Consider the following 25,272-nt stretch of genomic DNA (forward strand, 5'->3'; position numbering starts at 1 on the left):
CCAAAGAATGTAATGTGGGACTTCCCTGGTGACGCAGTGGTTAAGAATCCGCCTGCCAATGCAGGACACACGGGTTCGAGCCCTGGTCCGGGAAGATCCCACATGCCACGGAGCAACTAAGCCCGTGCATCACAGCTACTGAGCCTGCTCTCTAGGGCCCGCAAGCCACAACTACTGAGCCCACGTGCCACAACTACTGAAGCCCATGCGCCTAGAGCCCGTGCTCCGCAACAAGAGAAGCCACTGCAATGAGAACCTCGCACACCGCAATGAAGACCCAACGCAGCCAAAAGTAAATAAATAAATATAACTTAAGAAAAAAAAGAATGTGATACAGTTTGAAGCAATCCTATATATGGACTTCTGAGATTTCCCAGGCTGTCATGAATTATTGAAGCTTGAACATCCTAACCATTGTCATTCCCACAAGCCTTTCATGTTTATTCTTCCCTTCTGATGACCGTTGATGATAAATCTAGGGCTGTATATTTCTGGCCCTTTGATACAGAGTCCAAGTGCCAATCAGGCTTCTTTCTCTTGAGCAGTTGTGTGCCAAGTCGGCCCGTAAATGCAGCCAACCCTCCTGCAGAGTCTCACTCCTCTACCTCTTCTTTCCTGACCACATTGCACACACACACTGGTGCAGCCGCCATGTCCCCGTGGCGGACCCCAGCTGGGCTTCCCCCACTCCTCTGTCTGGCCCTGAGCCCAGCCCAGGGTCATTCATCCCCCAGGTGTCCCAGAACCTCGGCTTCCTCATCTGTGAAGTAGGGCTGGTGACTCCTCTTAATGCCTTGAGCATTAAGTCAGGTAATTGTGGGAAAGCACTTGGCCTCCTGACTGTAAGACTCTGCCGTGTGTGTCCATCGTCAGCAGTTCAAAGACTCGCCAAGATACAGCCCTGTGACTTTTCTCCTCATCTGTGTCACCCAACCTGGCTTTTAGTTCTCTTTTTCTTCCCTGTTGTACTTTGAAGACCCGCTTCGTGGGCAGGCAGACTGCAATCCCAGGGACTGGATGTTTAGGGCATCACCATGAACAGCATAGAAACCGCGTTGAGGCTGGAGAGAAACGTCGGTGGGTCCTGCGAGCATTTGAAGCTTCTCCATGTTGATTCGGCTGTTGATGCGTCTGCACTCATTAAACGTGACTTTGTATTTGCTGGAAAGAGGGGTAATTGTCATGACTCAGGAAAGAGCAAGGGAGATAATTAGTGCAGTAAGTGTTAAGTGATAACCATACACAGTGACCAGGGGAGGTGCTGGGAGCACGAGGTCAGGACAGGACCCTGTCCAGAGCCCTGCGAGAAAGTCCCCTGACTGTGTCAACCCCAGTAATAAGGTCCCTTCCGCGGCTGTTTTATGTGTTGTGTTACAGTTGGATTTCCCCAGGTTTTTACCTTTTTTAGGCCTTCCGAGCTTCAGGTGCCTGAAATTTCTGCTTCGCTTGCTTCTCAGTGGAGCTGACGGGTGTGGGTGTGGCTGGCACTGTGCCCATCCTGGGTGAACGTGGCCGCAGTGTAGAGTAAGCCCTCGGCAACCCCGCTTATCTCCTTAAAGGTGGCGTTTAGCGCGTTCTTGCTGCACGCAAAGGGTTCCGTAAACGTCTGTTTGAATTACTGAAAAGAATCTTCAAGTTGTCAGGGGCCTCATCAATTTCACAGTGCCGCATCACTGAAGTTAGGGGACAGTAGGCTGGATGTGCGTCGTCTGGTCTTGTTGGGAATCAGGAGAAGGTGGGCACCGCCTGGGGACTGTTAACTTTGCAACAGTTGAACTGTTATGTACTGGAATTGAATTTGACCTACACTTTCTATGGCTCAGACCTGAGCCCCCGGGACTCAGTCAGCCTCAGGCCAGCGCGGGCTGCTTGTGGTTGAAGCATTTGGAGGGGGATGTTGATCACTGTATTTTCACTTATTATAGACGGATTTGCATGGTCATTTTTAGCTCCCCAGTAAAGGGGTGCTGGGGACGGGACCTCACCTGGAACTTCCTGACAAGGGCACACTGCCCGCTCACATTTTCCTACACGTCGCCAGGTGTTTACAGTGAACACAGCTGTGTGGGGTCTTCCCCTCCCACTGTGTCCCAAGCCCCTTCCAATCAGCTTTTCACGCCGCCTCTACGCCACGAAGCTGCTTTCGTCCAGGTCACCGGTGACCCTGCTCTGCATGACGTATGGGTCGGTCCTCGGCGCCACCTGACCTCAGCAGCACTGGGCACGACGGGTGTTCCCTCCTGACCTTTGCCCTTTGTCCTCTGGCTTCCAGAGCGCACACTGGCCTGGCTCTTCGCCTCTTTCCTCCTCCTGGTCTGACTTGGCCGCCCCCTCGCTGCAGCTGTCTGTGTCGGCTTCCCCAGGCTCAGTTCCTAACTCTCGTCTCTCTCTATCTGGTAGTCATTCAAGTTCAAGGTGGTTTAGATGCTGCCATTTGCTGACGGCGCCCGCTGTAAGCAGCTCTTTGCAGGAAACCGCCCTCAGCAGGAAGCCCCTTTCCCTGTCACTTTAGCAGAGCTGTATCGTGACTTTTCACCAGGCACCCCATGCTCTCCTCATCTCCGGCCCAAGCACACCTTTCAGGTCTTCTCATCACACGATACTTTGCCTAAAGTTGTCCGTTCTTTCTGTAGATCAAAGATGTAGAAATGAAGAATCAGTAATTAATAGTGGCCAGATCTCTTCCCTAGCGTCCGCTCCAGTAATCTCCTGCATGAACTGTGTGACCAAACTTGTGATCGAGAGCACATCTAGAGGAAGATGACGAGGATTCCACGAGCCTGTACACAGTGGGGGACGGCGATGACCCTGACCTCCCATCTCAGTGATTAACTGAGATTACTCCCCTCCTTCCCTTAAAACTACCATGGCGAGCAGAATCTCAGAGGCGGTTTTGGGGAGACTTGGAGTCCACCATCTCCCCACGTTGCCAGCATCCGGATTAAAGGAACTCTCCTTTCTAGCAACATTTCTCTCTCTCTCGAGTGTTGATTTTTGAGTGGTAAGCAGCCGGACCTGATTGGGTAACCCCAAGGCTCACCTCCAGCCCCAACGTCTCTCCAGACTCCAGGTGGACACTTCCAGCCACTTCATCCATGCCTCCATCTGGGTGTTCTGTCAGGAAAAGAGATGGTGCTCTCTGCGTTCTGAGTACATAGATTGTTCAAGGGATTGGGACTTGAGCCCATGGTGAGAAGGCCTCGGGGAGGGTCAGTCAGCCAAGCTGTCGCTCTGTTTCACCTGCAGCAAGCACACACTGGAAGCCGCCAGGTGTCAGGGTCCTCCGGCCAGCTCCCTCAGGCTCCTGCAGTATACTGTCCTGAAGATGATGGGAGTATTCGAGCCCTGGTCCAGGAAGATCCCACGTGCCATGGAGCAACTAAGCCCGTGCGCCACAACTGCTGAGCCTGCGCTCTAGATCCCATGAGCCACAGCTACTGAGCACGCATGCCACGACTACTGAAGCCCGCATGCCTAGAGCCCGTGCTCTGCAACAAGAGAAGCCACTGCAGTGAGAAGCCCACGCACCGCAACGAAGAGTAGCCCCGGCTCGCCACAACTAGAGAAAGCTCGCACGCAGCAACTAAAACCCAATGCAGCCAAAAATAAATAAATACATAACAAATAAATTAAAAAAAAAAAAGATGCTGTGGGTAACAGGCACCCACCAGCAACCCAGATGTGGGCAGTTATCACAGAGCTCACTCAGAAGCCACTGCCAACCTCCCTCTGCCTACAACCACTCCCAGGGAATTGGGCCTCATATCTGAGGCCTCTCATCGGCTGACTGATGGAGAAGGGATTCCGGGGAAGGGGTTCCCGGCCTCTGGTCAGCAGATACTTTGAGAGAGGCCACTGCAGACAGTGACGCACAGATGCCTGGCAGGCTCCTCAAAAGTGACACGTCCAAGGCTAAGCCACAGTTCTTTCTTTCAAACTGGCTTCATCCTTTGCTTCATCTTTGTGGTTGTCAGCTTCACTTCCGGTTGCTTAGACAAAAAACTGGGGGTTTTGATTCCTCGTTCTGTCACCCCTCACATTCAGTCCATTAGGAGACCTCCTTGGCTCTGTTCTTAAAAACCTGGACAGCAGCCTCTCCTAACGACCTGTCTGCCCTCTGCTGGGTCCGAGCCGTCATCCTCCCGGGCCTGGGTTACTGTAGTAGCCTTTGGACAGGCCTCCCTGCCTGTTGCCCTCAATTCCACAGCCAGAGCCACCCACTCAAACTGGAGGTCCTCTCTGTCTTGTGGTCACAATCCCACCATGGCTCTCCCACTCCCTGAGAGTGAAAGCCACTGTCTTCACCACGGCAACAAGGTGCTCTGGCCACCCCACTCTCCTCTCCCAGTGGGTCCCTGTTGTTTGCTCTGCTGCAGCCACACTGGTGCCCTGGCTGTCCCCTGAACCGAAGAGGCTCAAACCTGGGGTCTTGCTACCCCCTCAGACACCCGCTTGGCTAATGCCCACTTGAGTTTTTGCTCACCTTCTCAAGGAGCAGGCTAGCACCTTAATTTCCGGCTGCACCGTGTTCCTCGCCAGCCTCCCAACCCTCTCTGTCAGGTGACCCCCCCATGGCCCTTTGTCCCATCTCACAGGCTATATGATATACTTGTGTGTTGTGCTTATTATTTGTGGTAAACCTCCCGTGCTAGAACGTAAGCCCCATGATAACAAGTGTCTTTATTCACTGATGGGTCAGAAACACTTATAACTGTGCCCACAAATATGGGCATTCAAAAATACTGGTTAAACATGTGGATATATCCTTTTGTTAAGCAAAAAAAAAAAACCCCCAAAAGCAAACAAACAAAAAACACCGGGGTCATATTGTATAAATAAACTGCTTTAGCAAAACTCTTTTGCATGGTGTCTCTTGAATATTTTCCCATGTCAGTAGACATGCAACTCAAACTTTTTTTCTAACTACATTAAATGCCACCGTATAGTAATTCTCTTTAGTGTTTAATTAGTTTACTTGTTTTAATGGTAATGTCTTTTTAAAAATAACTTTGTTGAGACGTAATTCACACACCACAAACTTCCTCATTAAAAGTACACAACCCAGTGGCAACGCATATTTACTGGAGGCCTGCCCTCAGCCAGGCTCTCTTGCAGGCCTCGAGGACGCAGCCAAGAGGAGCATGGCATAGCTCCTGTCCTCAGAGATGAGGGCTTGGGAGAGAACATCAATTAACAAATGCACACAGAATTACTTCTTACTGTGGGAAGAGCTACAAAGGAAAAGAGATCAGGCTACTGGCCTGGCCACGGGGTCTGGGCCTCCTCTCCAAGTGTGTGGGACCTGAGTCCTCAGGGTGAGTGGGGATGGGGGGGCGGGGCAGGGCGGGGGGACACTAGAAGGAACTCGAACCACTCAAGTTTGGGTTTTGTTTTTTTTTTAACATCTTTATTGGAGTATACTTGCTTTGCAATGGTGTGTTAGTTTCTGATTTATAACAAAGTGAATCAGTTATACGTATACATATGTTCCCATATCTCTTCCCTCTTGCGTCTCCCTCCCTCCCACCCTCCCTATACCACCCCTCTAGGTGGTCACAAAGCACCGAGCTGATCTCCCTGTGCTATGCGGCTGCTTCCCACTAGCTATCTGTTTTACATTTGGTAGTGTATATATGTCCATGCCACTCTCTCACTTCGTCCCAGCTTACCCTTCTCCCTCCCTGTATCCTCAAGTCCATTCTCTAGTAGGTCTGTGTCTTTATTCCCGTCTTACCCCTAGGTTCTTCATGACCTTTTTTTTTTTTTCTTAGATTCCATATATATGTGTTAGCGTACGGTATTTGTTTTTCTCTTTCTGACATACTTCACTCTGTATGACAGACTCTAGGTCCATCCACCTCACTGCAAATAACTCAATTTCATTTCTTTTTATGGCTGAGTAATATTCCATTGTATATATATGCTACATCTTCTTTATCCAGTCATCTGTTGATGGACACGTAGGTTGCTTCCTTGTCCTGGCTATTGTAAATAGAGCTGCAATGAACATTGTGGTACATGACTCTTTTTGAATTATGGTTTTCTCAGGGTATATGCCCAGTAGTGGGATTGCTGGGTCATATGGTAGTACTATTTTTAGTTTTTTAAGGAGCCTCCATACTGTTCTCCATAGTGGCTGTATCAATTTAAATTCCCACCAACAGTGCAAGAGGGTTCCCTTTTCTCCACAACCTCTCCAGCATTTATTTTTTCTAGATTTTTTGAAGATGGCCATTCTGACTGGTGTGAGATGATATCTCGTAGTTTTGATTTGCATTTCTCTAATGATTAATGATGTTGAGCATTCTTTCATGTGTTTGTTGCCAATCTGTATATCTTCTTTGTAGAAATGTCTGTTTAGGTCTTCTGCCCATTTTCGGATTGGGTTGCTTGTTTCTTTGTTATTGAGCTGCATGAGCTGCTTGTAAATTTTGGGGATTAATCCTTTGTCAGTTGCTTCATTTGAAAATATTTTCTCCCATTCTGAGGGTTGTCTTTTCGTCTTATTTATGGTTTCCTTTGCTGTGCAAAAGCTTTTAAGTTTCATTAGGTCCCATTTGTTTATTTTTGTTTTTATTTCCATTTCTCTAGGAGGTGGGTCAAAAAGGATCTTGCTGTGATTTATGTCATAGAGTGTCCTGCCTATGTTTTCTTCTAAGAGTTTGATAGTGTCTGGCCTTACGTTTAGGTCTTTAATCCATTTTGAGGTTTTTTTTTTTTTTTTTTTTTTGTGGTACATGGGCCTCTCACTGTTGTGGCCTCTCCTGCTGTGGAGCACAGGCTCCGGACATGCAGGCTCAGCGGCCATGGCTCGCAGGCCCAGCCACTCCGCGGCATGTGGGATCCTCCCGGACCAGGCACGAACCCATGTCCCCTGCATCGGCAGGTGGACTCTCAACCACTGCGCCACCAGGGAAGCCCTTGAGTTTATTTTTCTTTATGGTGTTAGGGAGTATTGTAATCTCATACTTTTACGGTATGTAAAACCTGTCCAGTTTTCCTGGCAGCACTTATTGAACAGCCTGTCTTTTCTCCACTGTATATTCTTGCCTCCTTTATCAAAGGTGACCATATGTGTGTGGGTTTATCTCTGGGCTTTCTATCCTGTTCCATTGATCTATATTTCTGTTTTTGTGTCAGTACTATACTGTCTTGATTACTGTAGCTTTGTAGTATAGTCTAAAGTCAGGGAGCCTGATTCCTCTAGCTCCATTTTTCGTTCTTAATATTGCTTTGGCTATTCGGGGTCTTTTGTTTTTCATACAAATTGTGAAATTTTTTGTTCTAGTTCTGTGAAAAATGCCAGTGGTAGTTTGATAGGTATTGCATTGAATCTGTAGACTGCTTTGGGTAGTAGAGTCATTTTCACAATGTTGATTCTTCCAATCCAAGACCATGGTATATCTCTCCATTTATTTGTATCATCTTTAATTTCTTTCAGCAGTGTCTTATAATTTTCTACATACAGGTCTTTTGTCTCCTTATGTAGGTTTATTCCTAGATATTTTATTCTTTTTGTTGCAGTGGTAAATGGGAGTGTTTTCTTAATTTCACTTTCAGATTTTTCATCAGTGTATAGGAATGCCAGAGATTTCTGTGCATTAATTTTGTATCCTGCTACTTTACCAAATTCATTGATTAACTCTAATAGTTTTCTGGTAGCATCTTTAGGATTCTCTATGTATGTATCATGTCATCTGCAAACAGTGACAGCTTTACTTCTTCTTTAACGATTTGGATTCCTTTTATTTCTTTTTCCTCTCTGATTGCTGTGGCTAAAACTTCCAAAACTATGTTGAATAAGAGTGGTGAGCGTGGGCAACCTTTTCTTGTTCCTGATCTTAGTGGAAATGGTTTCAGTTTTTCACCACTGAGGACGATGTTGGCTGTGAGTTTGTCATATATAGCCTTTATTATGTTGAGGAAAGTTCCCTCTTGGCCTACTTTCTGCAGGTTTTTTATCATAAATTGCTGCTGAATTTTGTCGAAAGCTTTCTCTGCATCTATTGAGATGATCATATGGTTTTTCTCCTTCAGTTTGTTAATATGGTGTATCACGTTGATTGATTTGCGTATATTGAAGAACCTTTGCATTCCTGGGATAAACCCCACTTGATCATGGTGTATGATCCTTTTAATGTGCTGTTGGATTCTGTTTGCTAGTATTTTGTTGAGGATTTTTGCATCTATGTTCGTCAGTGATATTGGCCTGTAGTTTTCTTCCATTGTGACATTTTTGTCTGGTTTTGGTATCAGGGTGATGGTGGCCTCGTAGGACGAGTTTGGGAGTGTTCCTCCCTCTGCTATATTTTGGAAGAGTTTGAGAAGGATAAGTGTTAGCTCTTCTCTGAATGTTTGATAGAATTCACCTGTGAAGCCATCTGGTCCTGGGCTTTCGTTTGTTGGAAGATTTTTAATCACAGTTTCAATTTCAGTGTTTGTGATTGGTCTGTTCATATTTTCTATTTCTTCCTGGTTCAGTCTCGGCAGGTTGTCCATTTCTAAGAATTTGTCCATTTCTTCCAGGTTGTCCATTTTATTGGCATAGAGTTGCTTGTAGCTGTCTCTCATGATCCTTTGTATTTCTGCAGTGTCAGTTGTTACTTCTCCTTTTTCATTTCTAATTCTATTGATTTGAGTCTTCTCCCTTTTTTTCTTTATAAGTCTGGCTAATGGTTTGGCAATTTTGTTTATCTTCTCAAAGAACTAGCTTTTAGTTTTATTGATCTCTGCTGTTGTTTCCTTCATTTCTTTTTCATTTATTTCTGATCTAATCTTTATAATTTCTTTCCTTCTGCTAACTTTGGGGTTTTTTTGTTCTTCTTTCTCTAATTGATTTAGGTGTAAGGTTAGGTTGTTTATTTGAGATATTTCTTGTTTCTTAAGGTAGGTTTGTATAGCTATAAAGTTCCCTCTTAGAACTGCGTTTGCTGCATCCCATAGGTTTAGTGTCGTGTTTTCATTGTCATTTGTTTCTAGGTATTTTTTGATTTCCTCTTTGATTTCTTCACTTATCTCTTGGTTATTAAGTAGTGTGTTGTTTAGCCTCCATGTGTTTGTATTTTTTATAGATCTTTTCCTGTAATTGATATCTAGTCTCATAGCGTTGTGGTCGGAAAAGATACCTGATACGGTTTCAATTTTCTTCAATTTACCAAGGCTCGATTTGTGACCCAAGATATGATCTATCCTGGAGAATGTTCCATGAGCACCTAAGAAAAATGTGTATTCTGTTGTTTTCGGATGGAATGTCCTGTAAATATCAATTAAGTGCGTCTTGTTTAATGTATCATTTAAAGCTTTTGTTTCCTTATTTATTTTCATTTTGGATGATCTGTCCATTGGTGAAAGTGGGGTGTTAAAATCCCCTACTATGATTGTGTTACTGTTGATTTCCCCTTTTATGGCTGTTAGTTTTTGCCTTATGTATTGAGGTGCTCCTATGTTGGGTGCATAAATATTTACAATTGTTATATCTTCTTCTTGGATTGATCCCTTGATCGTTACGTAGTGTCCTTCTTTGTCTCTTGTAATAGTCTTTATTTTAAAGTCTATTTTGTCTGATATGAGAATTGCTAGTCCAGCTTTCTTTTGATTTCCATTTGCATGGAATATCTTTTTCCATCCCCTCACTTTCACTCTGTATGTGTCTCTAGGTCTAAGTGGGTCTCTTGTAGACAGCATATATATGAGTCTTGTTTTTGTATCCATTCATCCAGTCTGTGTCTTTTTGTGGAAGCATTTAATTCATTTACATGTAAGGTAATTATCGATATGTATGTTCCTATTAGCATTTTCATAATTGTTTTGGGTTTGTTATTGTAGGTCTTTTCCTTCTCTTGTGTTTCTTGCCTAGAGAAGTTCCTTTAGCATTTGTTGTAAAGCTGGTTTGGTGGTGCTGAACTCTCTCAGCTTTTGCTTGTCTGTAAAGGTTTTAATTTCTCCATCACATCTGAGTGAGATCCTTGCTGGGTAGAGTAATCTTGGTTGTAGGTTTTTCTCCTTCATCACTTTAAATATGTCCTGCCAGTCCCTTTTGGCTTGCAGAGTTTCTGCTGAAAGATCAGCTGTTAACCTTATGGGGATTCCCTTGTGTGTTATTTGTTGTTTTTACCTTGCTGATTTTAATATGTTTTCTTTGTATTTAATTTTTGATAGTTTGAATAATATGTGTCTTGGCATGTTTCTCCTTGGATTTATGCTGTATGGGACACTCTCTGCTTCCTGGACTTGATTAACTATTTCCTTTCCCATATCAGGGAAGTTTTCAACTATTATCTCTTCAAATATTTTCTCAGTCCCTTTCTTTTTCTCTTCTTCTGGGACCCCTATAATTCGAATGTTGGTGCATTTAATGTTGTCCTGGAGGTCTCTGAGACTGTCCTCATTTCTTTTCATTCTTTTTTCTTTATTCTGCTCTGCAGTAGTTATTTCCACTATTTTATCTTCCAGGTCACTTATCCGTTCTTCTGCCTCAGTTATTCTGCTATTGATCCCTTCTAGAGTATTATTAATTTCATTTATTGTGGTATTCATCATTGCTTGTTTCCTCTATAGTTCTTCTAGGTCCTTGTTAAATGTTTCTTGCATTTTCTCTATTTCCAAGATTTTGGGTCATCTTTACTATCATTATTCTGAATTCTTTTTCAGATAGACTGCCTATTTCCTCTTCATTTGTTAAGTCTGGTGGGTTTTTACCTTGCTCCTTCATCTGCTGTGTGTTTTTCTGTCTTTTCGTTTTGCTTATCTTACTGTGTTTGGGGTCTCCTTTTCGCAGGCTGCAGGTTCGTAGTTCCCGTTGTTTTTGGTATCTGTCTCCTGTGGCTAAGGTTGGTTCAGTGGGTTGTGTAGGCTTCCTAGTGGAGGGGACTACTGACTGTGTTCTGGTAGATGAGGCTGGATCTTGTCTTTCTGGTGGGCAGGTCCACGTCTGGTGGTGTGTTTTGGGGTGTCTGTGGCCTTATTATGATCTTAGGCAGCCTCTCTGCTAATGGATGGGGCTGTGTTTCTGTCCTGCTAGTTGTTTGGCATAGGGTGTCCAGCACTGTATCTTGCTGGTCGTTGACTGAAGCTGGGTCTTGGCGTTGAGATGGAGATCTCTGGAAGATTTTCGCCGTTTGATATTACATGGAGCTGGGAGGTCTCTTGTGGACCAGTGTGCTGAAGTTGGCTCTCCCACCTCAGAGACACAGCACTGAGTCCTCAGAATAAATAAAAGGGAGAAAAAATAAGAAAGAAAGAAAGAAAGGAAGGAAAGAAAGGAGGAAAGGAGGAATGAAAGAAGGAAAGGAGGAATGAAAGAAGGAAAGAAGGAAGGAAGGAAAGAAAGAAAGGATAAAATAAAATAAAGTTACTAAAATAAAAATTATGAAAAAAATTTAAAAAGTCAAAAAAAAAAAAGAATGGATGGACAGAATCCTAGGGCAAATGGTGAAAGCAAAGCTATACAGACAAAATCTCACACAGAGACATACACATACACACTCGCAAAAAGAGGACAAGGGGAAAAAATAATATATCTTGCTCTCAAAGTCCACCTCCTCAATTTGGGATGATTTGTTATCTATTCAGGTATTCCACAGATGCAGGGTACATCAAGTTGATTGTGGAGCTTTAATCCACTGCTTCTGAGGCTGCGGGGAGAGATTTCCCTTTCTTTTCTTTGTTCACTCCTGGGGTTCAGCTTTGGATTTGGCCCGGCCTCTGCATGTAGGTCTCCGGAGGGCGTCTTTTCTTTGCTCAGACAGGACGGGGTTAAGGGAGCAGCTGATTCTGGGGCTCAGGCTCACTCAGGCCGGGGAGAGGGAGGGGTACAGAGTGGGGGGCGAGCCTGCAGCGGCAGAGGCCGGCATGACGTTGCACCAGCCTGATGCGTGCCGTGCGTTTTCCTGGGGACGTTGTCCCTGTATCACGGGACCCTGGCAGTGGCGGGCTGCACAGGCTCCCGGGGAGGGGCGGTGTGGATAGTGACCTGTGCTCGCACACAGACTTCTTGGTGGCTGCAGCAGCAGCCTTGGCGTCTCATGCTTGTCTCTGGAGCTCCTTTAAGCAGCGCTCTTAATCCCCTCTCCTCGCGCACCAGGAAACAAAGAGGCAAGAAAAAGTCTCTTGCGTCTTCGGCAGGTCCAGACTTTTTCCCAGACTCGCTCCCAGCTAGCCATGGCCCAGTAGCCCCCTTCAGGCTGTGTTCATGCCGCCAACCCTAGTCCTCTCCCTGAGATCCGACAGAAGCCCAAGCCTCAACTCCCAGCCCCCCCCCCCCGGCCCACCCCAGCAGGGGAGCAGACAAGCTTCTAGGGCTGGTGAGTGCCAGTCGGCTCCGATCCACTGTGCGGGAATCTCTCTGTTTTGCCCTCCGCACCCCTGTTGCTGCGCTCTCCTCCGTGGCTCTGAAGCTTACCCCCTTCGCCACCTGCAGTCTCTGCTCGCGAAGGGGCTTCCTAGTGTGTGGAAACCTTTCCTCCTTCACGGCTCCCTCCCACTGGGGCAGGTCCCGTCCCTATTCTTTTGTCTCTGTTTTTTCTTTTTTCTTTTGCCCTTCCCAGGTACGTGGGGAGTTTCTTGCCTTTTGGGAAGTCTGAGGTCTTCTGCCAGCGTTCAGTACCTGTTCTATAGGAGCAGTTCCACGTGTACATGTATTTCTGATGTATCTGTGGGGAGGAAGGAGGTGTCCGTGTCTTACTCTTCTGCCATCTTCTCCTCGAGCTTGAGTTTGGGATTTTTAAGGCATGAGCCACCCATCTCCTTGCATGGCCCTGCAATAAACCTTTCTCTGTTCCAGACTCTGATGTTTCAGTATTGTTTGGCCTCTCTTGTGTATGAGGCACATGGACTTGTGTTTTGGTAACAATTATAGCGAGCCAGCCAGGATGTCTGTGCCAGTGGCCAGTGGACCCCAGCCAGGGGCAGCCCCTTTCCTGAGTTCCCAGCAGCTGCTGGAGCTCATTTGCTCCAGGGAACTCGGAGGGGCTCTCCCTGATAGAGGTCGGCCGCCCCAGTGCACGAGGCTGTTGGGAGCAGGGAAACATCCGGAGCTGTGGTCCACATTTGGTGTCTCTTGGGGGTAAGTCACTCCAGCTTGCGCAGGCTGGGAATTCTCTCCACTCCATTTGGGCTGCTTCTCTTGCAGCAAGTGAGCCACTTTGGGTCCGTTCTCTTGAGAGCTGGACCACTCTGTTTGGAGGCCTCTGTCTGGGAGTGGAAGTGGAATTTTAGACTACACTTCCTCTGATTTTCTGTCTATGCGACTGTAGCTTATTTGTTGTTTGTGTTTTTGTATATGTCATTTTGGGGTGAGCCGCTCTGGCTTGTGCTTTTGTTTGTGGGACCGTGTTTGTTATTTGTATATTGTATGTGTGTGAATCAGTACTTGCATTGGCTTGTTGAGACGTCTTTGGTGAAAAACGGAGCTCAAGTGTGATGACACCAGGTATCCTTTCCCATTATGTTCGGTTTTGCCTGTGGTGGAGCTTTGGTTGGGATTTCCCATTTGCAGTGGGTGGGAATCTCCTTTTTGGTGCTAGGGAACTGTGATCCTGAGAGACCGTTTTGCACTGCATTTGTTTGTTTGGTATTTGATAACACCTGCTGTGATAATCAGAGCTCTATTCCATCTTATAGTGCCCCTAGCATAAAAGAAAGAAGATTTTTTTTTTTTTTTGCGGTACGCGGGCCTCTCACTGTTGTGGCCTCTCCCGTTGCGGAGCACAGGCTCCGGACGCACAGGCTCAGTGGCCGTGGCTCACGGGCCCAGCCGCTCCGTGGCATGTGGGATCCTCCTGGACCGGGGCACGAACCCATGTCCCCTGCATCAGCAGGCGGACTCTCAATCACTGCGCCACCAGGGAAGCCCAGAAAGAAGATTTTTTAAACACTGCATGAGCACTGTATTTTTTACACTCTAAAGAAAAATTGGTTAAGATGAAACTCTTTTGGAATTCCAAAACTGGTTTTTTTTTGCCTATGCAGTTAGAGAAAGCTGGCTTGATGAAATGCTTTTTTTTCAGAATTCTGACCCTGAGAAAATAAAAATATTTCTTGGAAAAAGCTTGAAGTTAACTAAGTAAACTTATTCCAACATTTATTTTTGGTTTTGCATTTACCAGGTGAATTGCCATGACATTTGTGGTCACGATTCCCTATCTTTCCATTTGCATGTTGTTTGTTGTTAAAAAGAGGGATCTTTGTTTGAAAAAGTTAAGGAAATTGTTGAACTTCACCCTTTTGTTTTTGTCCTGTAGGAAGTAGACTTTGTTCTTTGTGTGTACGTTTGATTTGGTCTTGTGTGTATGTTTGATTTGGTCTTGTGTTTAGGTATGCTGGCTATGGGAAACTCAGATTTGTTTCCCAAATGCAGCGCCTTGAGGGGCATTCTCCAGATTTGGACCATTTTTGGTTATAATACTGCTGAATTAACTTGTAAATGAGCTCTATTTAACTGACTCTAAAGTAAGTGCTTACAAATTAAATACTTCCTAATACTTAGAAAATTGGCCAAAATGAATTTCAGGGCCTCATGATCTGGGTTGATATCTGATCTGGTATTGCAGCTAGCTTAAGCTTGTTGGTTTGTTAAGTATAACATTTCTGTTGTACCTAGCTTTATTAGAAATCAAATAAGACCTTATATCTGTTGCAAATTTGTCAGCAAGGAAAATAACTTGATATGATGAAACTTTAAGTCTATCTAGAATAGCCTATCTAGATTTTGGTAACTTGAAACTGAACTAAGTTAAATGACAAGCATTCATTGACTATCTGGGTCATTTCAAATAGGATAAAATATTTGAACGCTGGTTGCTGGGCAAATCTAACTTTATCTACCTTTGTCTTCTTAGGAGAGAAAAACTAAAGCATAAATTTCCAATCAAAATGCTGGAATGACAAACAGTTCACAATTACTTGCCTCTTGGTTTTCTCTAAAAATTAAGGTGTTTAAGAGTTGAGGATTCTAATCTATATATGTAATTAAAGCTACTAAAAATCGAATGAAAAAATTTTCAGTATAAAGTGAGGAAGTAGGATCTGTGTTTTGAGTAAAAATGGAGTTTTGTGCACGGTTGGGCTGAGATTACATTAAAATTAGGTAAATAGATTTTGTTATTAAAAGTGAGCTCTGCGGGCTTCCCTGGTGGTGCAGTGGTTGAGAGTCCGCCTGCTGATGCAGGGGATACGGGTTCGTGCCCCGGTCCGGGAAGATCCCACATGCCGCAGAGCAGCTAGGCCCGTGAGCCATGGCCGCTGAGCCTGCGGGTCCGGAGCCTGTGCTCCGCAACGGGAGAGGCCGCAACAGTGAGAGGCCCGCATACCAAGAAAAAAAAAAAAAAAAAAGTAAGCGGTGCAAGAGTAGATTTGGTTCCTCTCTGCTAAGAGTACAAGTTTATTTAGAATGCTGCTTTTGATAAGAGGTTATATGAACTTCCTTGCCTTTAAGTGATCTGTATTTGCTTTTAAGATCTCTTCTCACTTTGGATAAGAAACAAGTATTGTCTTACAGTGACTGATGATCTTATTTGACCAAGTGTTTTGAAACATTTTGACAAACTTCCCAAATATCAAATTTTAATTAAGGTTCTTTTGACCTCCAGCTAACTTTGGGATTCTTTAGGGGGCCCTTAAGTCATGTCAAGGAGGAATATTTAGTAAGTATTATTTGGTGTATTGAATTACTTGGGAAGCATTGTCAAAGGAGTGATAAGCCTTCTAAGATTATCCAGTACAGATAAACGTTACTGCTATAGATATTATAAAGTGTCAGAAATGTAGATATGCTCTGGTATAATCTATCAGCCATAAGTCTGGTTATATCATTGCAACTTGATTAAGCTTCTTTGGCAAACCATTGTAATCAGATCTTTAACTTTGCCTTTTAAAGTCTTTAATAGACAGTTAAGCTGATGCTTTGCAAAAGCGCTTCATCTTCAGAAGATATAATAATTGTAAATATTTATGCACCCAACATAGGAGCACCTCAATACACAAGGCAAATACTAACAGCCATAAAAGGGGAAAGCGACAGTAACACAATCATTGTAGGTGACTTAACACCCCACTTTCACCAATGGACAGATCATGCAAAATGAAAATAAATAAGGAAACAAAAGCTTTAAATGATACATTAAACAAGATGGACTTAATTGATATTTATAGGGCATTCCATCCAAAGACAACAGAATACACATTCTTCTCAAGTGCTCATGGAACATTCTGCAGGATAGATCATATCTTGGGTCACAAATCAAGCCTTGGTAAATTGAAGAAAATTGAAACCGTATCAGGTATCTTTTCCGAACACAACGCTATGAGACTAGATATCGATTACAGGAAGAAATCTGCAAGAAATACAAACACATGGAGGCTAAACAACACACTACTTAATAACCAAGAGATGACTGAAGAAATCAAAGAGGAAATCAAGAAATACCTAGAAACAAATGACAATGAAAATACAATGACCCTAAACCTATGGGATGCAGCAAACACAGTTCTAAGAGGGAAGTTTATAGCTATACAAGCCTACCTTAAGAAACAAGAAACATATCAAATAAACAACCTAACCTTACACCTAAAGCAATTAGAGAAAGAAGAGCAAAAACGCCCAAAGTTAGCAGAAGGAAAGAAATCATAAAGATCAGATCAGAAATAAATGAAAAAGAAATGAAACGATAGCAAAGATCAATAAAACTAAAAGCTGGTTCTTTGAGAAGATAAACAAAATTGATAAACCATTAACCAGACTCATCAAGAAAAAAAGGAAGAAGACTCAATAGAATTAGAAATGAAAAAGGAGAAGTAACAACTGACACTGCAGAAATACAAAGGACCATGAGAGATTACTACAAGCAACTCTATGCCAATAAAATGGACAACCTGGAAGAAACGGACAAATTCTTAGAAATGCACAACCTTCTGAGGCTGAACCAGGAAGAAATAGAAAATATGAACAGACTAATCACAAGCACTGAAATTGAAACTGTGATTAAAAATCTTCCAACAGGGGCTTCCCTGGTGGCGCAGTGGTTGAGAGTCCACCTGCTGATGCAGGGGGCACGGGTTCGTGCCCTGGTCTGGGAAGATCCCACATGCTGCGGAGCGGCTGGGGCCGTGAGCCATGGCCGCTGAGCCTGCGTGTCCAGAGCCTGTGCTCCGCAACGGAAGAGGCCACAACAGTGAGAGGCCCGCGTACTGCAAAAAAAAAAAAAAAAAATCTTCCAAGAAACAAAAGCCCAGGACCAGATGGCTTCACAGGCGAATTCTATCAAACATTTAGAGAAGAGTTAACACCTATCCTTCTTAAACTCTTCCAAAATATAGCAGAGGGAGGAACACTCCCAAACTCATTCTACGAGGCCACCATCACCCTGATAGCAAAACCAGACAAAGATGTCACAAAGAAAGAAAACTACAGGCCAATATCACTGATGAACATAGATGCAAAAATGCTCAACAAAATACTAGCAAACAGAATCCAACAGCACAGGAAAAGGATCATACACCATGATCAAGTGGGGTTTATTCCAGGAATGCAAGCGTTCTTCAATATACCCAAATCAATCAACGTGATACACCACAATAACAAATTGAAGGAAAAAACCATATGATCATCTCAATGGATGCAGAGAAAGCTTTTGACAAAATTCAACACCCATTTATGATAAAAACCCTCCAGAAAGTAGGCATAGAGGGAACTTTCCTCAACATAATAAAGGCCATGTATGACAAACCCACAGCCAACATCATCCTCAATGGTGAGAAACTGAAAACATTTCCTCTAAGATCAGGAACAAGAAAAGGTTGCCCATGCTCACCACTATTATTCAACATAGTTTTGGAAGTTCTAGCCACAGCAATCAGAGAAGAAAAAGAAATAAAAGGAATCCAAATCGGAAAAGAAGTAAAGCTGTCATTGTTTGCAAATGACATGATACTATACATAGAGAATCCTAAAGATGCTACCAGAAAACTACTAGAGCTAATCAATGAATTTGGTAACGTAGCTGGTACAAAATTAATGCACAGAAATCTCTGGCATTCCTATACACTAATGATGAAAAATCTGATAGTGAAATTATGAAAACACTCCCATTTAGCATTGCAACAAAAAGAATAAAATATCTAGGAATAAACCTACCTAAGGAGACAAAAGACCTGTATGCAGAAAGTTATAAGACACTGATGGAAGAAATTAAAGATGATACAAATAAATGGAGAGATATACCATGTTCTTGGATTGGAAGAATCAACATTTTGAAAATGACGCTACTACCCAAAGCAATCTACAGATTCAATGCAGTCCCTATCAAACTACCACTGGCATTTTTCACAGAACTAGAACAAAAAATTCCACAATTTGTATGGAAACACAGAAGACCCAAAATAGCTAAAGCAATCTTGAGAACGAAAAATGGAGCTGGAGGAATCAGGCTCCCTGACTTTAGACTATACTACAAAGCTACAGTAATCCAGACAGTATGGTACTGGCACAAAAACAGACGTCTAGATCAATGGAACAGAATAGTAAGCCCAGAGATAAACCCACGCACATATGGTCACCTTATCTTTGATAAAGGAGGAAGAATATACAGTGGAGAAAAGACAGCTTCTTCAATAAGTGGTGCTGGGAAAACTGGACAGGTACATGTAAAAGTATGAAATTAGAACACTCCTTAACACCATACACAAAAATAAACTCAGAATGGAATAAAGACCTAAATGTAAGGCCAGACACTATCAGACTCTTACAAGAAAGCATAGGCAGAACACTCTATGACATAAATCACAGCAAGATCCTTTTTGACCCACCTCCTAGAGAAATGGAAATAAAAACAAAAATAAACAAATGGCACCTAATGAAACTTAAAAGCTTTTGCACAGCAAAGGAAACCATAAACAAGACGAAAAGACAACCCTCAAAATGGGAGAAAATATTTTCAAATGAAGCAACTGACGAAGGATTAGTCTCTGAAATTTACAAGCAGGTCAATAACAAAGAAACAAACAAACCAATCCGGAAATGGGCAGAAGATCTAAATAGACATTTCTGCAAAGAAGATATACAGATTGCCAGCAAACTCATGAAAGAATGCTCAGCATCATTAATCATTAGAGAAATGCAAATCAAAACTACAATGAGATATCATCTCATACCGGTCAGAATGGCCATCTTCAAAAAATGTAGAAAAAATAAATGCTGGAGAGGGTGTGGAGAAAAGGGAGCACTCTTGCACTGTTGGTGGGAATGTAAATGATAACAGCCACTATGGAGAACAGTATGGCGGTTCCTTAGAAAACTAAAAGTAGAACGACCATACGACCCAGCAATCCCTGTTTTGGGCATATACCCTGAGGAAACCATAATTCAAAGAGTCATGTACCAAAATGTTCATTGCAGCTCTGTTTACAATAGCCAGGACATGGAAGCAACCTACGTGTCCATCAACAGATGAATGGATAAAGAAGATGTGGCACATATATACAGTGGAATATTACTTAGCCATAAAAAGGAATGAAACTGAGTTATTTGTAGTGAGGTGGATGGACCCAGAGACTGTCATACAGAGTGAAGTAAGTCAGAAAGAGAAAAACAAATACAGTATGCTAACACGTATATATGGAACCTAAAAAAAGAAACAAAAATGGTCAGAGGAACCTAGGGACAAGATGGGAATAAAGATGCAGACCTACTAGAGAATGGACTTGAGGATACAGGGACGGGGAAGGGTAAGCTGGGACGAAGTGAGCGAGTGGCGTGGATATATATACACTACCAAATGTAAAATAGATAGCTAGTGGGAAGCAGCTGCATAGCACAGGGAGATCAGCTTGGTGCTTTGTGACCACCTAGAGGGGTGGGATAGGGAGGGTGGGAGGGAGGGAGATGCAAGAGGGAAGAGATGTGGTGACATATGTGTATGTATAACTGATTCACTTTGTTATAAAGCAGAAACTAACACACCATTGTAAAGCAATTATAATCTAATAAAGATGTTAAAGTGCTTCATTTTCAAGAAGATTCATAGGAAACACTTTCTGACAAACACAGATCTAGAGTAAATTTCAGATATACCGCTGAACTGAGTAAGAAATTTAAAATCCTAATGGAAGATCCGATGGCTTCATAAAAAGTAAAAGGATTGGTTATTGTGTAAACTGGTGTATATGGTTATGTTTATGGGTTTTGTCTGGAATATTCCTGATTTGGATCTGTGTTCTCCAGATATAGGGAAGCCCTTCCCTTCAAGTTACTCATGACTTACAGTAATTTGGTAAATTATACTTCTGTGAGTCTGGCTATCTGGCAACCAGTCTCCCACAGAGTGCAAGATCCAGACTGGTTTTCAGTCTTATTTTCCTGAATCCCTTATGCAAGATCTTTCTTATATAAGACTTGGATCCAGGACTTGGAACTTGGGAATATTTCCAACGTGGTATCCATTCCCCAAATCAAGGTAGGACTACACCCCATTTCAGCAGGAATTAGCTAGAGCAGTCATCGTCCGATTCCCTGAAAGACTTGGGGAAGGTTGAAACAGGATTGGAAGTGGAGACCAAGTCCCACCAAAACCGAATTCCTCTGCCGAGTTTATGATTAGCCACTCTGTCCAAAACATACCCACGTGCTCTCCGCAAGACTGAGGAGTATCAAAGAAAACGGGGGAATTGTAATAGAGCACAGCAGCGTGCAGCCCCTAGCCCAGCCATTGCTGTTATCACCCCCTCCCCATGCTGTTACCAGGCAGTGGTTACCGGGAGACCACAAACACCATGGTTAGAGCTGTGTCAGAGGTCCCACTCGACCATTTGTTGGCACCGCTATGGGCCCCTCCCCCAAGTGACCAGCTGTCAATGAGCCACCGTTAGTGGGCCCATTCAGCCAGTGCTCCTCAGGCGAGAGTGAGGTAAGAGGCGGATCTTGGCCTTCTCCCTGGGGCCCTCCAGCTCACCCGGCCTCGGGCCTGGCAGGTGAGCTGGGGGGCCCAGGGAACAGACTGGGGTTGTGTCCTGCAGGGCTGCAGAGCCCTCACCAAGGCCACCCACTGGCCCGGCCCAGGCCCTGAGGCGGCGGTGACCCTCATCCCCATCCCCGCCACTGTGACTAATGGCAGCAGCAGTTTGGATGGGACAGAGTGTGCAGGACCTGACTTTGTCATCTGTGTGGCCTGAGGAGCCTGAGGGCCAGTTGGGTTCTGGGCGCCTGGCTCCCTCAGTGATGACGGCTGGGCAGGGTCTGGGGACCCGGCCCTGAGGGTGCCGCCAACTGAGATCTGCCTCTTCAGCAGAGCCTGGGCACTGGTGGGAGGACCCAGACCTGGTGCTGGACGAAGGCTCCAGGGCAGGGTATGCACCCCCTCCCCAGCCCCCCGCAGGGACCCCTTCCTTTTAGCCAGAGCCTGGACCTCGGAGGGCGAAAGTCGAGCCTTGGGACCTTGACCTTTCTTTTTTTTTTTTTTTTTTCTGTACGCGGGCCTCCCACTGCCGTGGACTCTCCAGTTGCCGAGCACAGGCTCCGGGCACGCAGGCTCTGCGGCCATGGCTCATGGGCCCAGCAGCTCTGCGGCATGTGGGGGAGGTTTACAGGAACATTGTGACCTGACCATGACCCGACCTCAACAACAACGGATCTGACACCAAGAAGCCTGCAACAACTAACTACGCCCCTCCCTCACCTTTCCTGTAAGGGGGCTTTGCTGAAAGCTTTCAGGGACATAAGGGTTTTTAAGGCTTGAGTCATCCGTCTCCTTGCGGTGCCCTGCAGTAAACCTTTGTCTGCTCCAAACTCCAATGTTTTGGTATTGTTTGGCCTCACTGTACATCGGGCAGTGAGGTAACAGTTTGTGTACACTTTTATACCCTGACTTTTCATCCCATATAATCATTTTACCATACTGGTGTTTAGTGGTGGCCTAAAACTTAGTTAAGTGGATGAACCATAATTGATGTAACATCTTCCTATCGTGAGACCTCTAGTCACCAAACCTCTACTCCCACCCCCAGGTTTTGGCTGTTTTAAATTACAATTACTCTCTTTGTAGTTTTTAGTGTCTTGCATATTTACCTGTCCAGAAGTGGGATTCCTGGTGGGCAGGAGAGGGTTAAGGCAGCAGCTCTGGGTCCCTGGGACCATGCACATACCCAGGAACGGGCTGCTTCCATGTCCGCCCTTGGCTGGCTCCTGACGGCCGAGCTCTCGGGGTACACAGACTGGAGGAGTGTTCTGCATGCCTGGGGGCTGATCCCTGCTGTCATGGTTTCTGCAGGTGGTTTATGCTGAACACCTGCTCTCCCTCTGCGGCAGGTGGGGCAGTCTTGCAGCCACGGCGTCACCCATCCTTGCTGAAGGAATTAAGTGAGTCCCGTGGCACTGCTGGGAGAGGACTCTCGGAAGCTTGTGTCTGGTTTCCCCCAGACTTTGCCCACGTGACTTTCCCTTTGAGATTTTGCTCTATCCTTCTGCTATAATAATCTGTAACTGTGAATAGAACAACTTCTGGTCCTCTGAGTCCTTCCAGCGACCCATGAAGCCCAAGGGTGGTCTTAGAGACCCCGACATACCTGGGCTGGTGGGCATTCAGTTGCAGATAACGGAAACTACTCTGGCTAGTTGAAGCAAAAAACATTTTTATCATGTATTCCGTGGTTTCCAAATGGTTGGCATGACTGAAAATGTGGATGGAGCGTTTTCCACAGGGCTGGGGACAGTTTCCAGCCCCGCATTTCCCTATTTCTGCCAGAAGAAGCAGACTCACCCAGCCGGGCAGTGGCCTGCTGTGAGGTCCTGCTGCCTTAGCTGTGCCGGGAGACGGGAACCCCATATCCTGTCCTCTTGCCTCCTGACTCAGTTCTGAACGCAGGCGTCTGGGGGACAGAGCTAACACCTGGGGCTGTGTCTGCAAGGCCATCTGGAAATGTGGCATTTCACCTTCCAGAGCTCAAAGACACAGGAAGGAGCTCAGCCTCTGAGCCAAGCCACAGCATCTGATACGCTGTGTCAAAGACTACAAACCTGTTAGTGTTTCTGGATCCTGCCAGACAGCGTTCCCAGCTTGGAAAGACGCACAAGGGCAAAGGCACCAGGCGAGGCTCCTGTCTGTGGTGCTTTAACGTTTGAGAGGCAGGAAATCTCTGGCAATGAAAGTGAACCCTGAGTGATAAGGGGGCAGCCTGCCCATCTCCTGCGCATCCTGTCTCTGCCTTGCTATTTTCCTATGAAGAAGCAGATTCCCATAGACTGTCGTTAGAGGGCATGTTTCCCAGCTTGAAAGGGGGCTGTACATCAACTCCCCTATGTCGGGGACTTAACAAGAAAAAATAGGCCCTCCTGTGTATAGCCCAGGCTGAGCAGTTTGGCTCTTGTTGGAAACCACTGAATAAAATACATGGAAGGCCGGTTTTACTTTTATGAATTAATTTGCACTTTCCTCTCTCTTATCCCACTTCACAGGCTCGTCAGCTCCCCCATCTCAGCTGTCCTCTGCTGCCTGCGTGTCTCCAGTCTCCCAAAGGACCACCACCCCTTGTCTTAGAAAGGGGATCCAGGCTTGGAGCCAGCCAATTGGATTTGAGCTTTAAGGTAAGATTTTTGTTCAAGAACTTTAGCTGCCAGAGGTATAACATGGCATTCAGATGCTGGGAAAATAATAACCATGATGGAGATGTTTATATACACAAGGATGGTGGGAATGATAAAGAGGTAAACTTCCTAATTCCTCAGAGGACCACATAACTTTACAAGGACTGGGTCTTGGAATGCTGGTAAACTCTTCTACAGCAATAGAAAATGGATACAGGGTGTTTATGATACTGTGCTAATAAGATCCCATTCTTGTACATATTACATGTACATGCATAGAAAACATCTAAAAGGATGGATATGAACGTTGGGGGTGAGACACCCAGTGGCTTTTACTTTATTCCTTATACTTACTGGGTTGTTTGAAAAAAATTAAGTGAGCATATATTTAATAATCAGATGGGGAAAATAAAGATCTTAAAGGTGAGAAAGAAAATCATTACAAGTATATCCTAAGTACCTCAAAGGAGTCTAGTAGATTGAAATTACGTAACTGATAAGAATGCATTTTTGAAAGTTGTGTAGTTTCATAAAAATACAATGTAGTACCTTTTTCTCAGTCCTTAATCTCTCCTCCTTACTTAGAATTAATAGGCACACCTTTATGTATGTTTAGATTCAGAATTTTATTTTAACTGAATTTCTATGCCATAACATAATATCTGTGATACTCTTACTAAAAATTATGTATAACAGTCAAATACTAACAATTTTTGCAAAAAGCTCTCATTACATTTTCTTCAAAATAGGAAAAGTTCACATTATATACTGTTTTGAACAAGATTGTTTGCTTACAAATAATTTACTGTAAAAGTGTTATTTTCAAAGAAAATTTATGGGAAATGATAAAGCAACTATAAAAATCTTTACAATAAAATCCAGGATAAAAGTACTTTTGGGGGGTTGAAAATTTATCAACATGTATATGTGGATTATAAATATATTTTGGCAATCTGATGGGTTCAAGGGCACTTTAAAAGTTGTCTAGTTAAATTACTACAGATATGACATGTTTGGTGAAACCCAATCTGTAAGTCTAACACCAACAATCATTTCTTCCTGCTAAAACATAGAAATAATTTATCTGAAAACTGAGTGCTATGAAGAGTTGGATTTCTTCATAAAGATTCCTTTATAAATTGGGCTAATCCCTGGAAGGCCTAAAAGCGAACAGAGAGAAGAATTAATAAAATTAGGCTGTTGTTTAGGAAAAGTCTGTCATAACTTGAGAAATTTAAACAAAGAGTATCCATCTTAGGTTGAGATCAGACAGTGAAAAGTCAGGATTAACCTCAGTTTTATCTGGGTCAGAGGCCGTCATGTCCACTAATATACGTAGACGGAAGCACATCAGAGGCCCAGAAAATTTTTCAAATCCTTATTCCCTCAAGATCATCATCTTCTCCCAGAACACGAATTATCTTTTTCATATACTCTCTCACCTGCACATGCCTTCTGTATAGTTTCAGCTGTCCAGCTCTATGCATATATAACTTATGAAAAGCATATTTAATGACATGAGAAAGGAAGTCAATCAAGAACACAGCCGGAGACAGCCCATCTCCAAGGATAAGTATACACTCTTCTTACACTTCCTGGACTCTTCAGTTTATGGCTCTTCTGTGGGTTCCCGACACACAGTTCTTAGGAACTTGCTTCTTGGTTTCCTGTAATCCTGGTTAAAGCTGGACTTTATGATTAAG

General features: G+C 44.1%; 2 protein-coding genes across 12 annotated transcripts in view; one reads left to right on the top strand and one right to left on the bottom strand.

The window, feature by feature from the left end:
- LOC111185348 (uncharacterized) overlaps window positions 1–25,272 on the top strand; it is a 315,714-nt gene that overhangs the window by 16,369 nt on the left and 274,073 nt on the right. For 5 of the 10 annotated variants that reach the window (XM_089912700.1, XM_089912701.1, XM_089912703.1 and 2 more), the window contains exon 2: window positions 23,441–23,569. The gene's annotated coding sequence lies outside the window, so the exon portion shown is untranslated. Of the gene's footprint in view, window positions 14,861–23,440; window positions 23,570–25,272 lie in introns of those variants that run through there. The other 5 variants (XR_016393461.1, XM_089912705.1, XM_089912704.1 and 2 more) reach the window with 5 other exon arrangements.
- Window positions 12,252–25,272, bottom strand: part of LOC111171140 (kynurenine/alpha-aminoadipate aminotransferase, mitochondrial) — a 38,003-nt gene continuing 24,982 nt past the window's right edge. For both annotated transcript variants that reach the window (XM_089912698.1, XM_089912699.1), the window contains one exon: window positions 12,252–24,729. In XM_089912698.1, coding sequence (XP_089768824.1) covers window positions 24,688–24,729 — 42 coding nt within the window. In that variant the 3' untranslated portion in view covers window positions 12,252–24,687. The remainder of the gene's footprint in view (window positions 24,730–25,272) is intronic.

Source organism: Delphinapterus leucas, chromosome 6 (genome assembly GCF_059928025.1).
Source record: "Delphinapterus leucas isolate spDelLeu-1000000601 "Yukka" chromosome 6, BTC_Dleu_Yukka2, whole genome shotgun sequence".
Classification (NCBI taxonomy): Eukaryota; Metazoa; Chordata; class Mammalia; order Artiodactyla; family Monodontidae; genus Delphinapterus; species Delphinapterus leucas.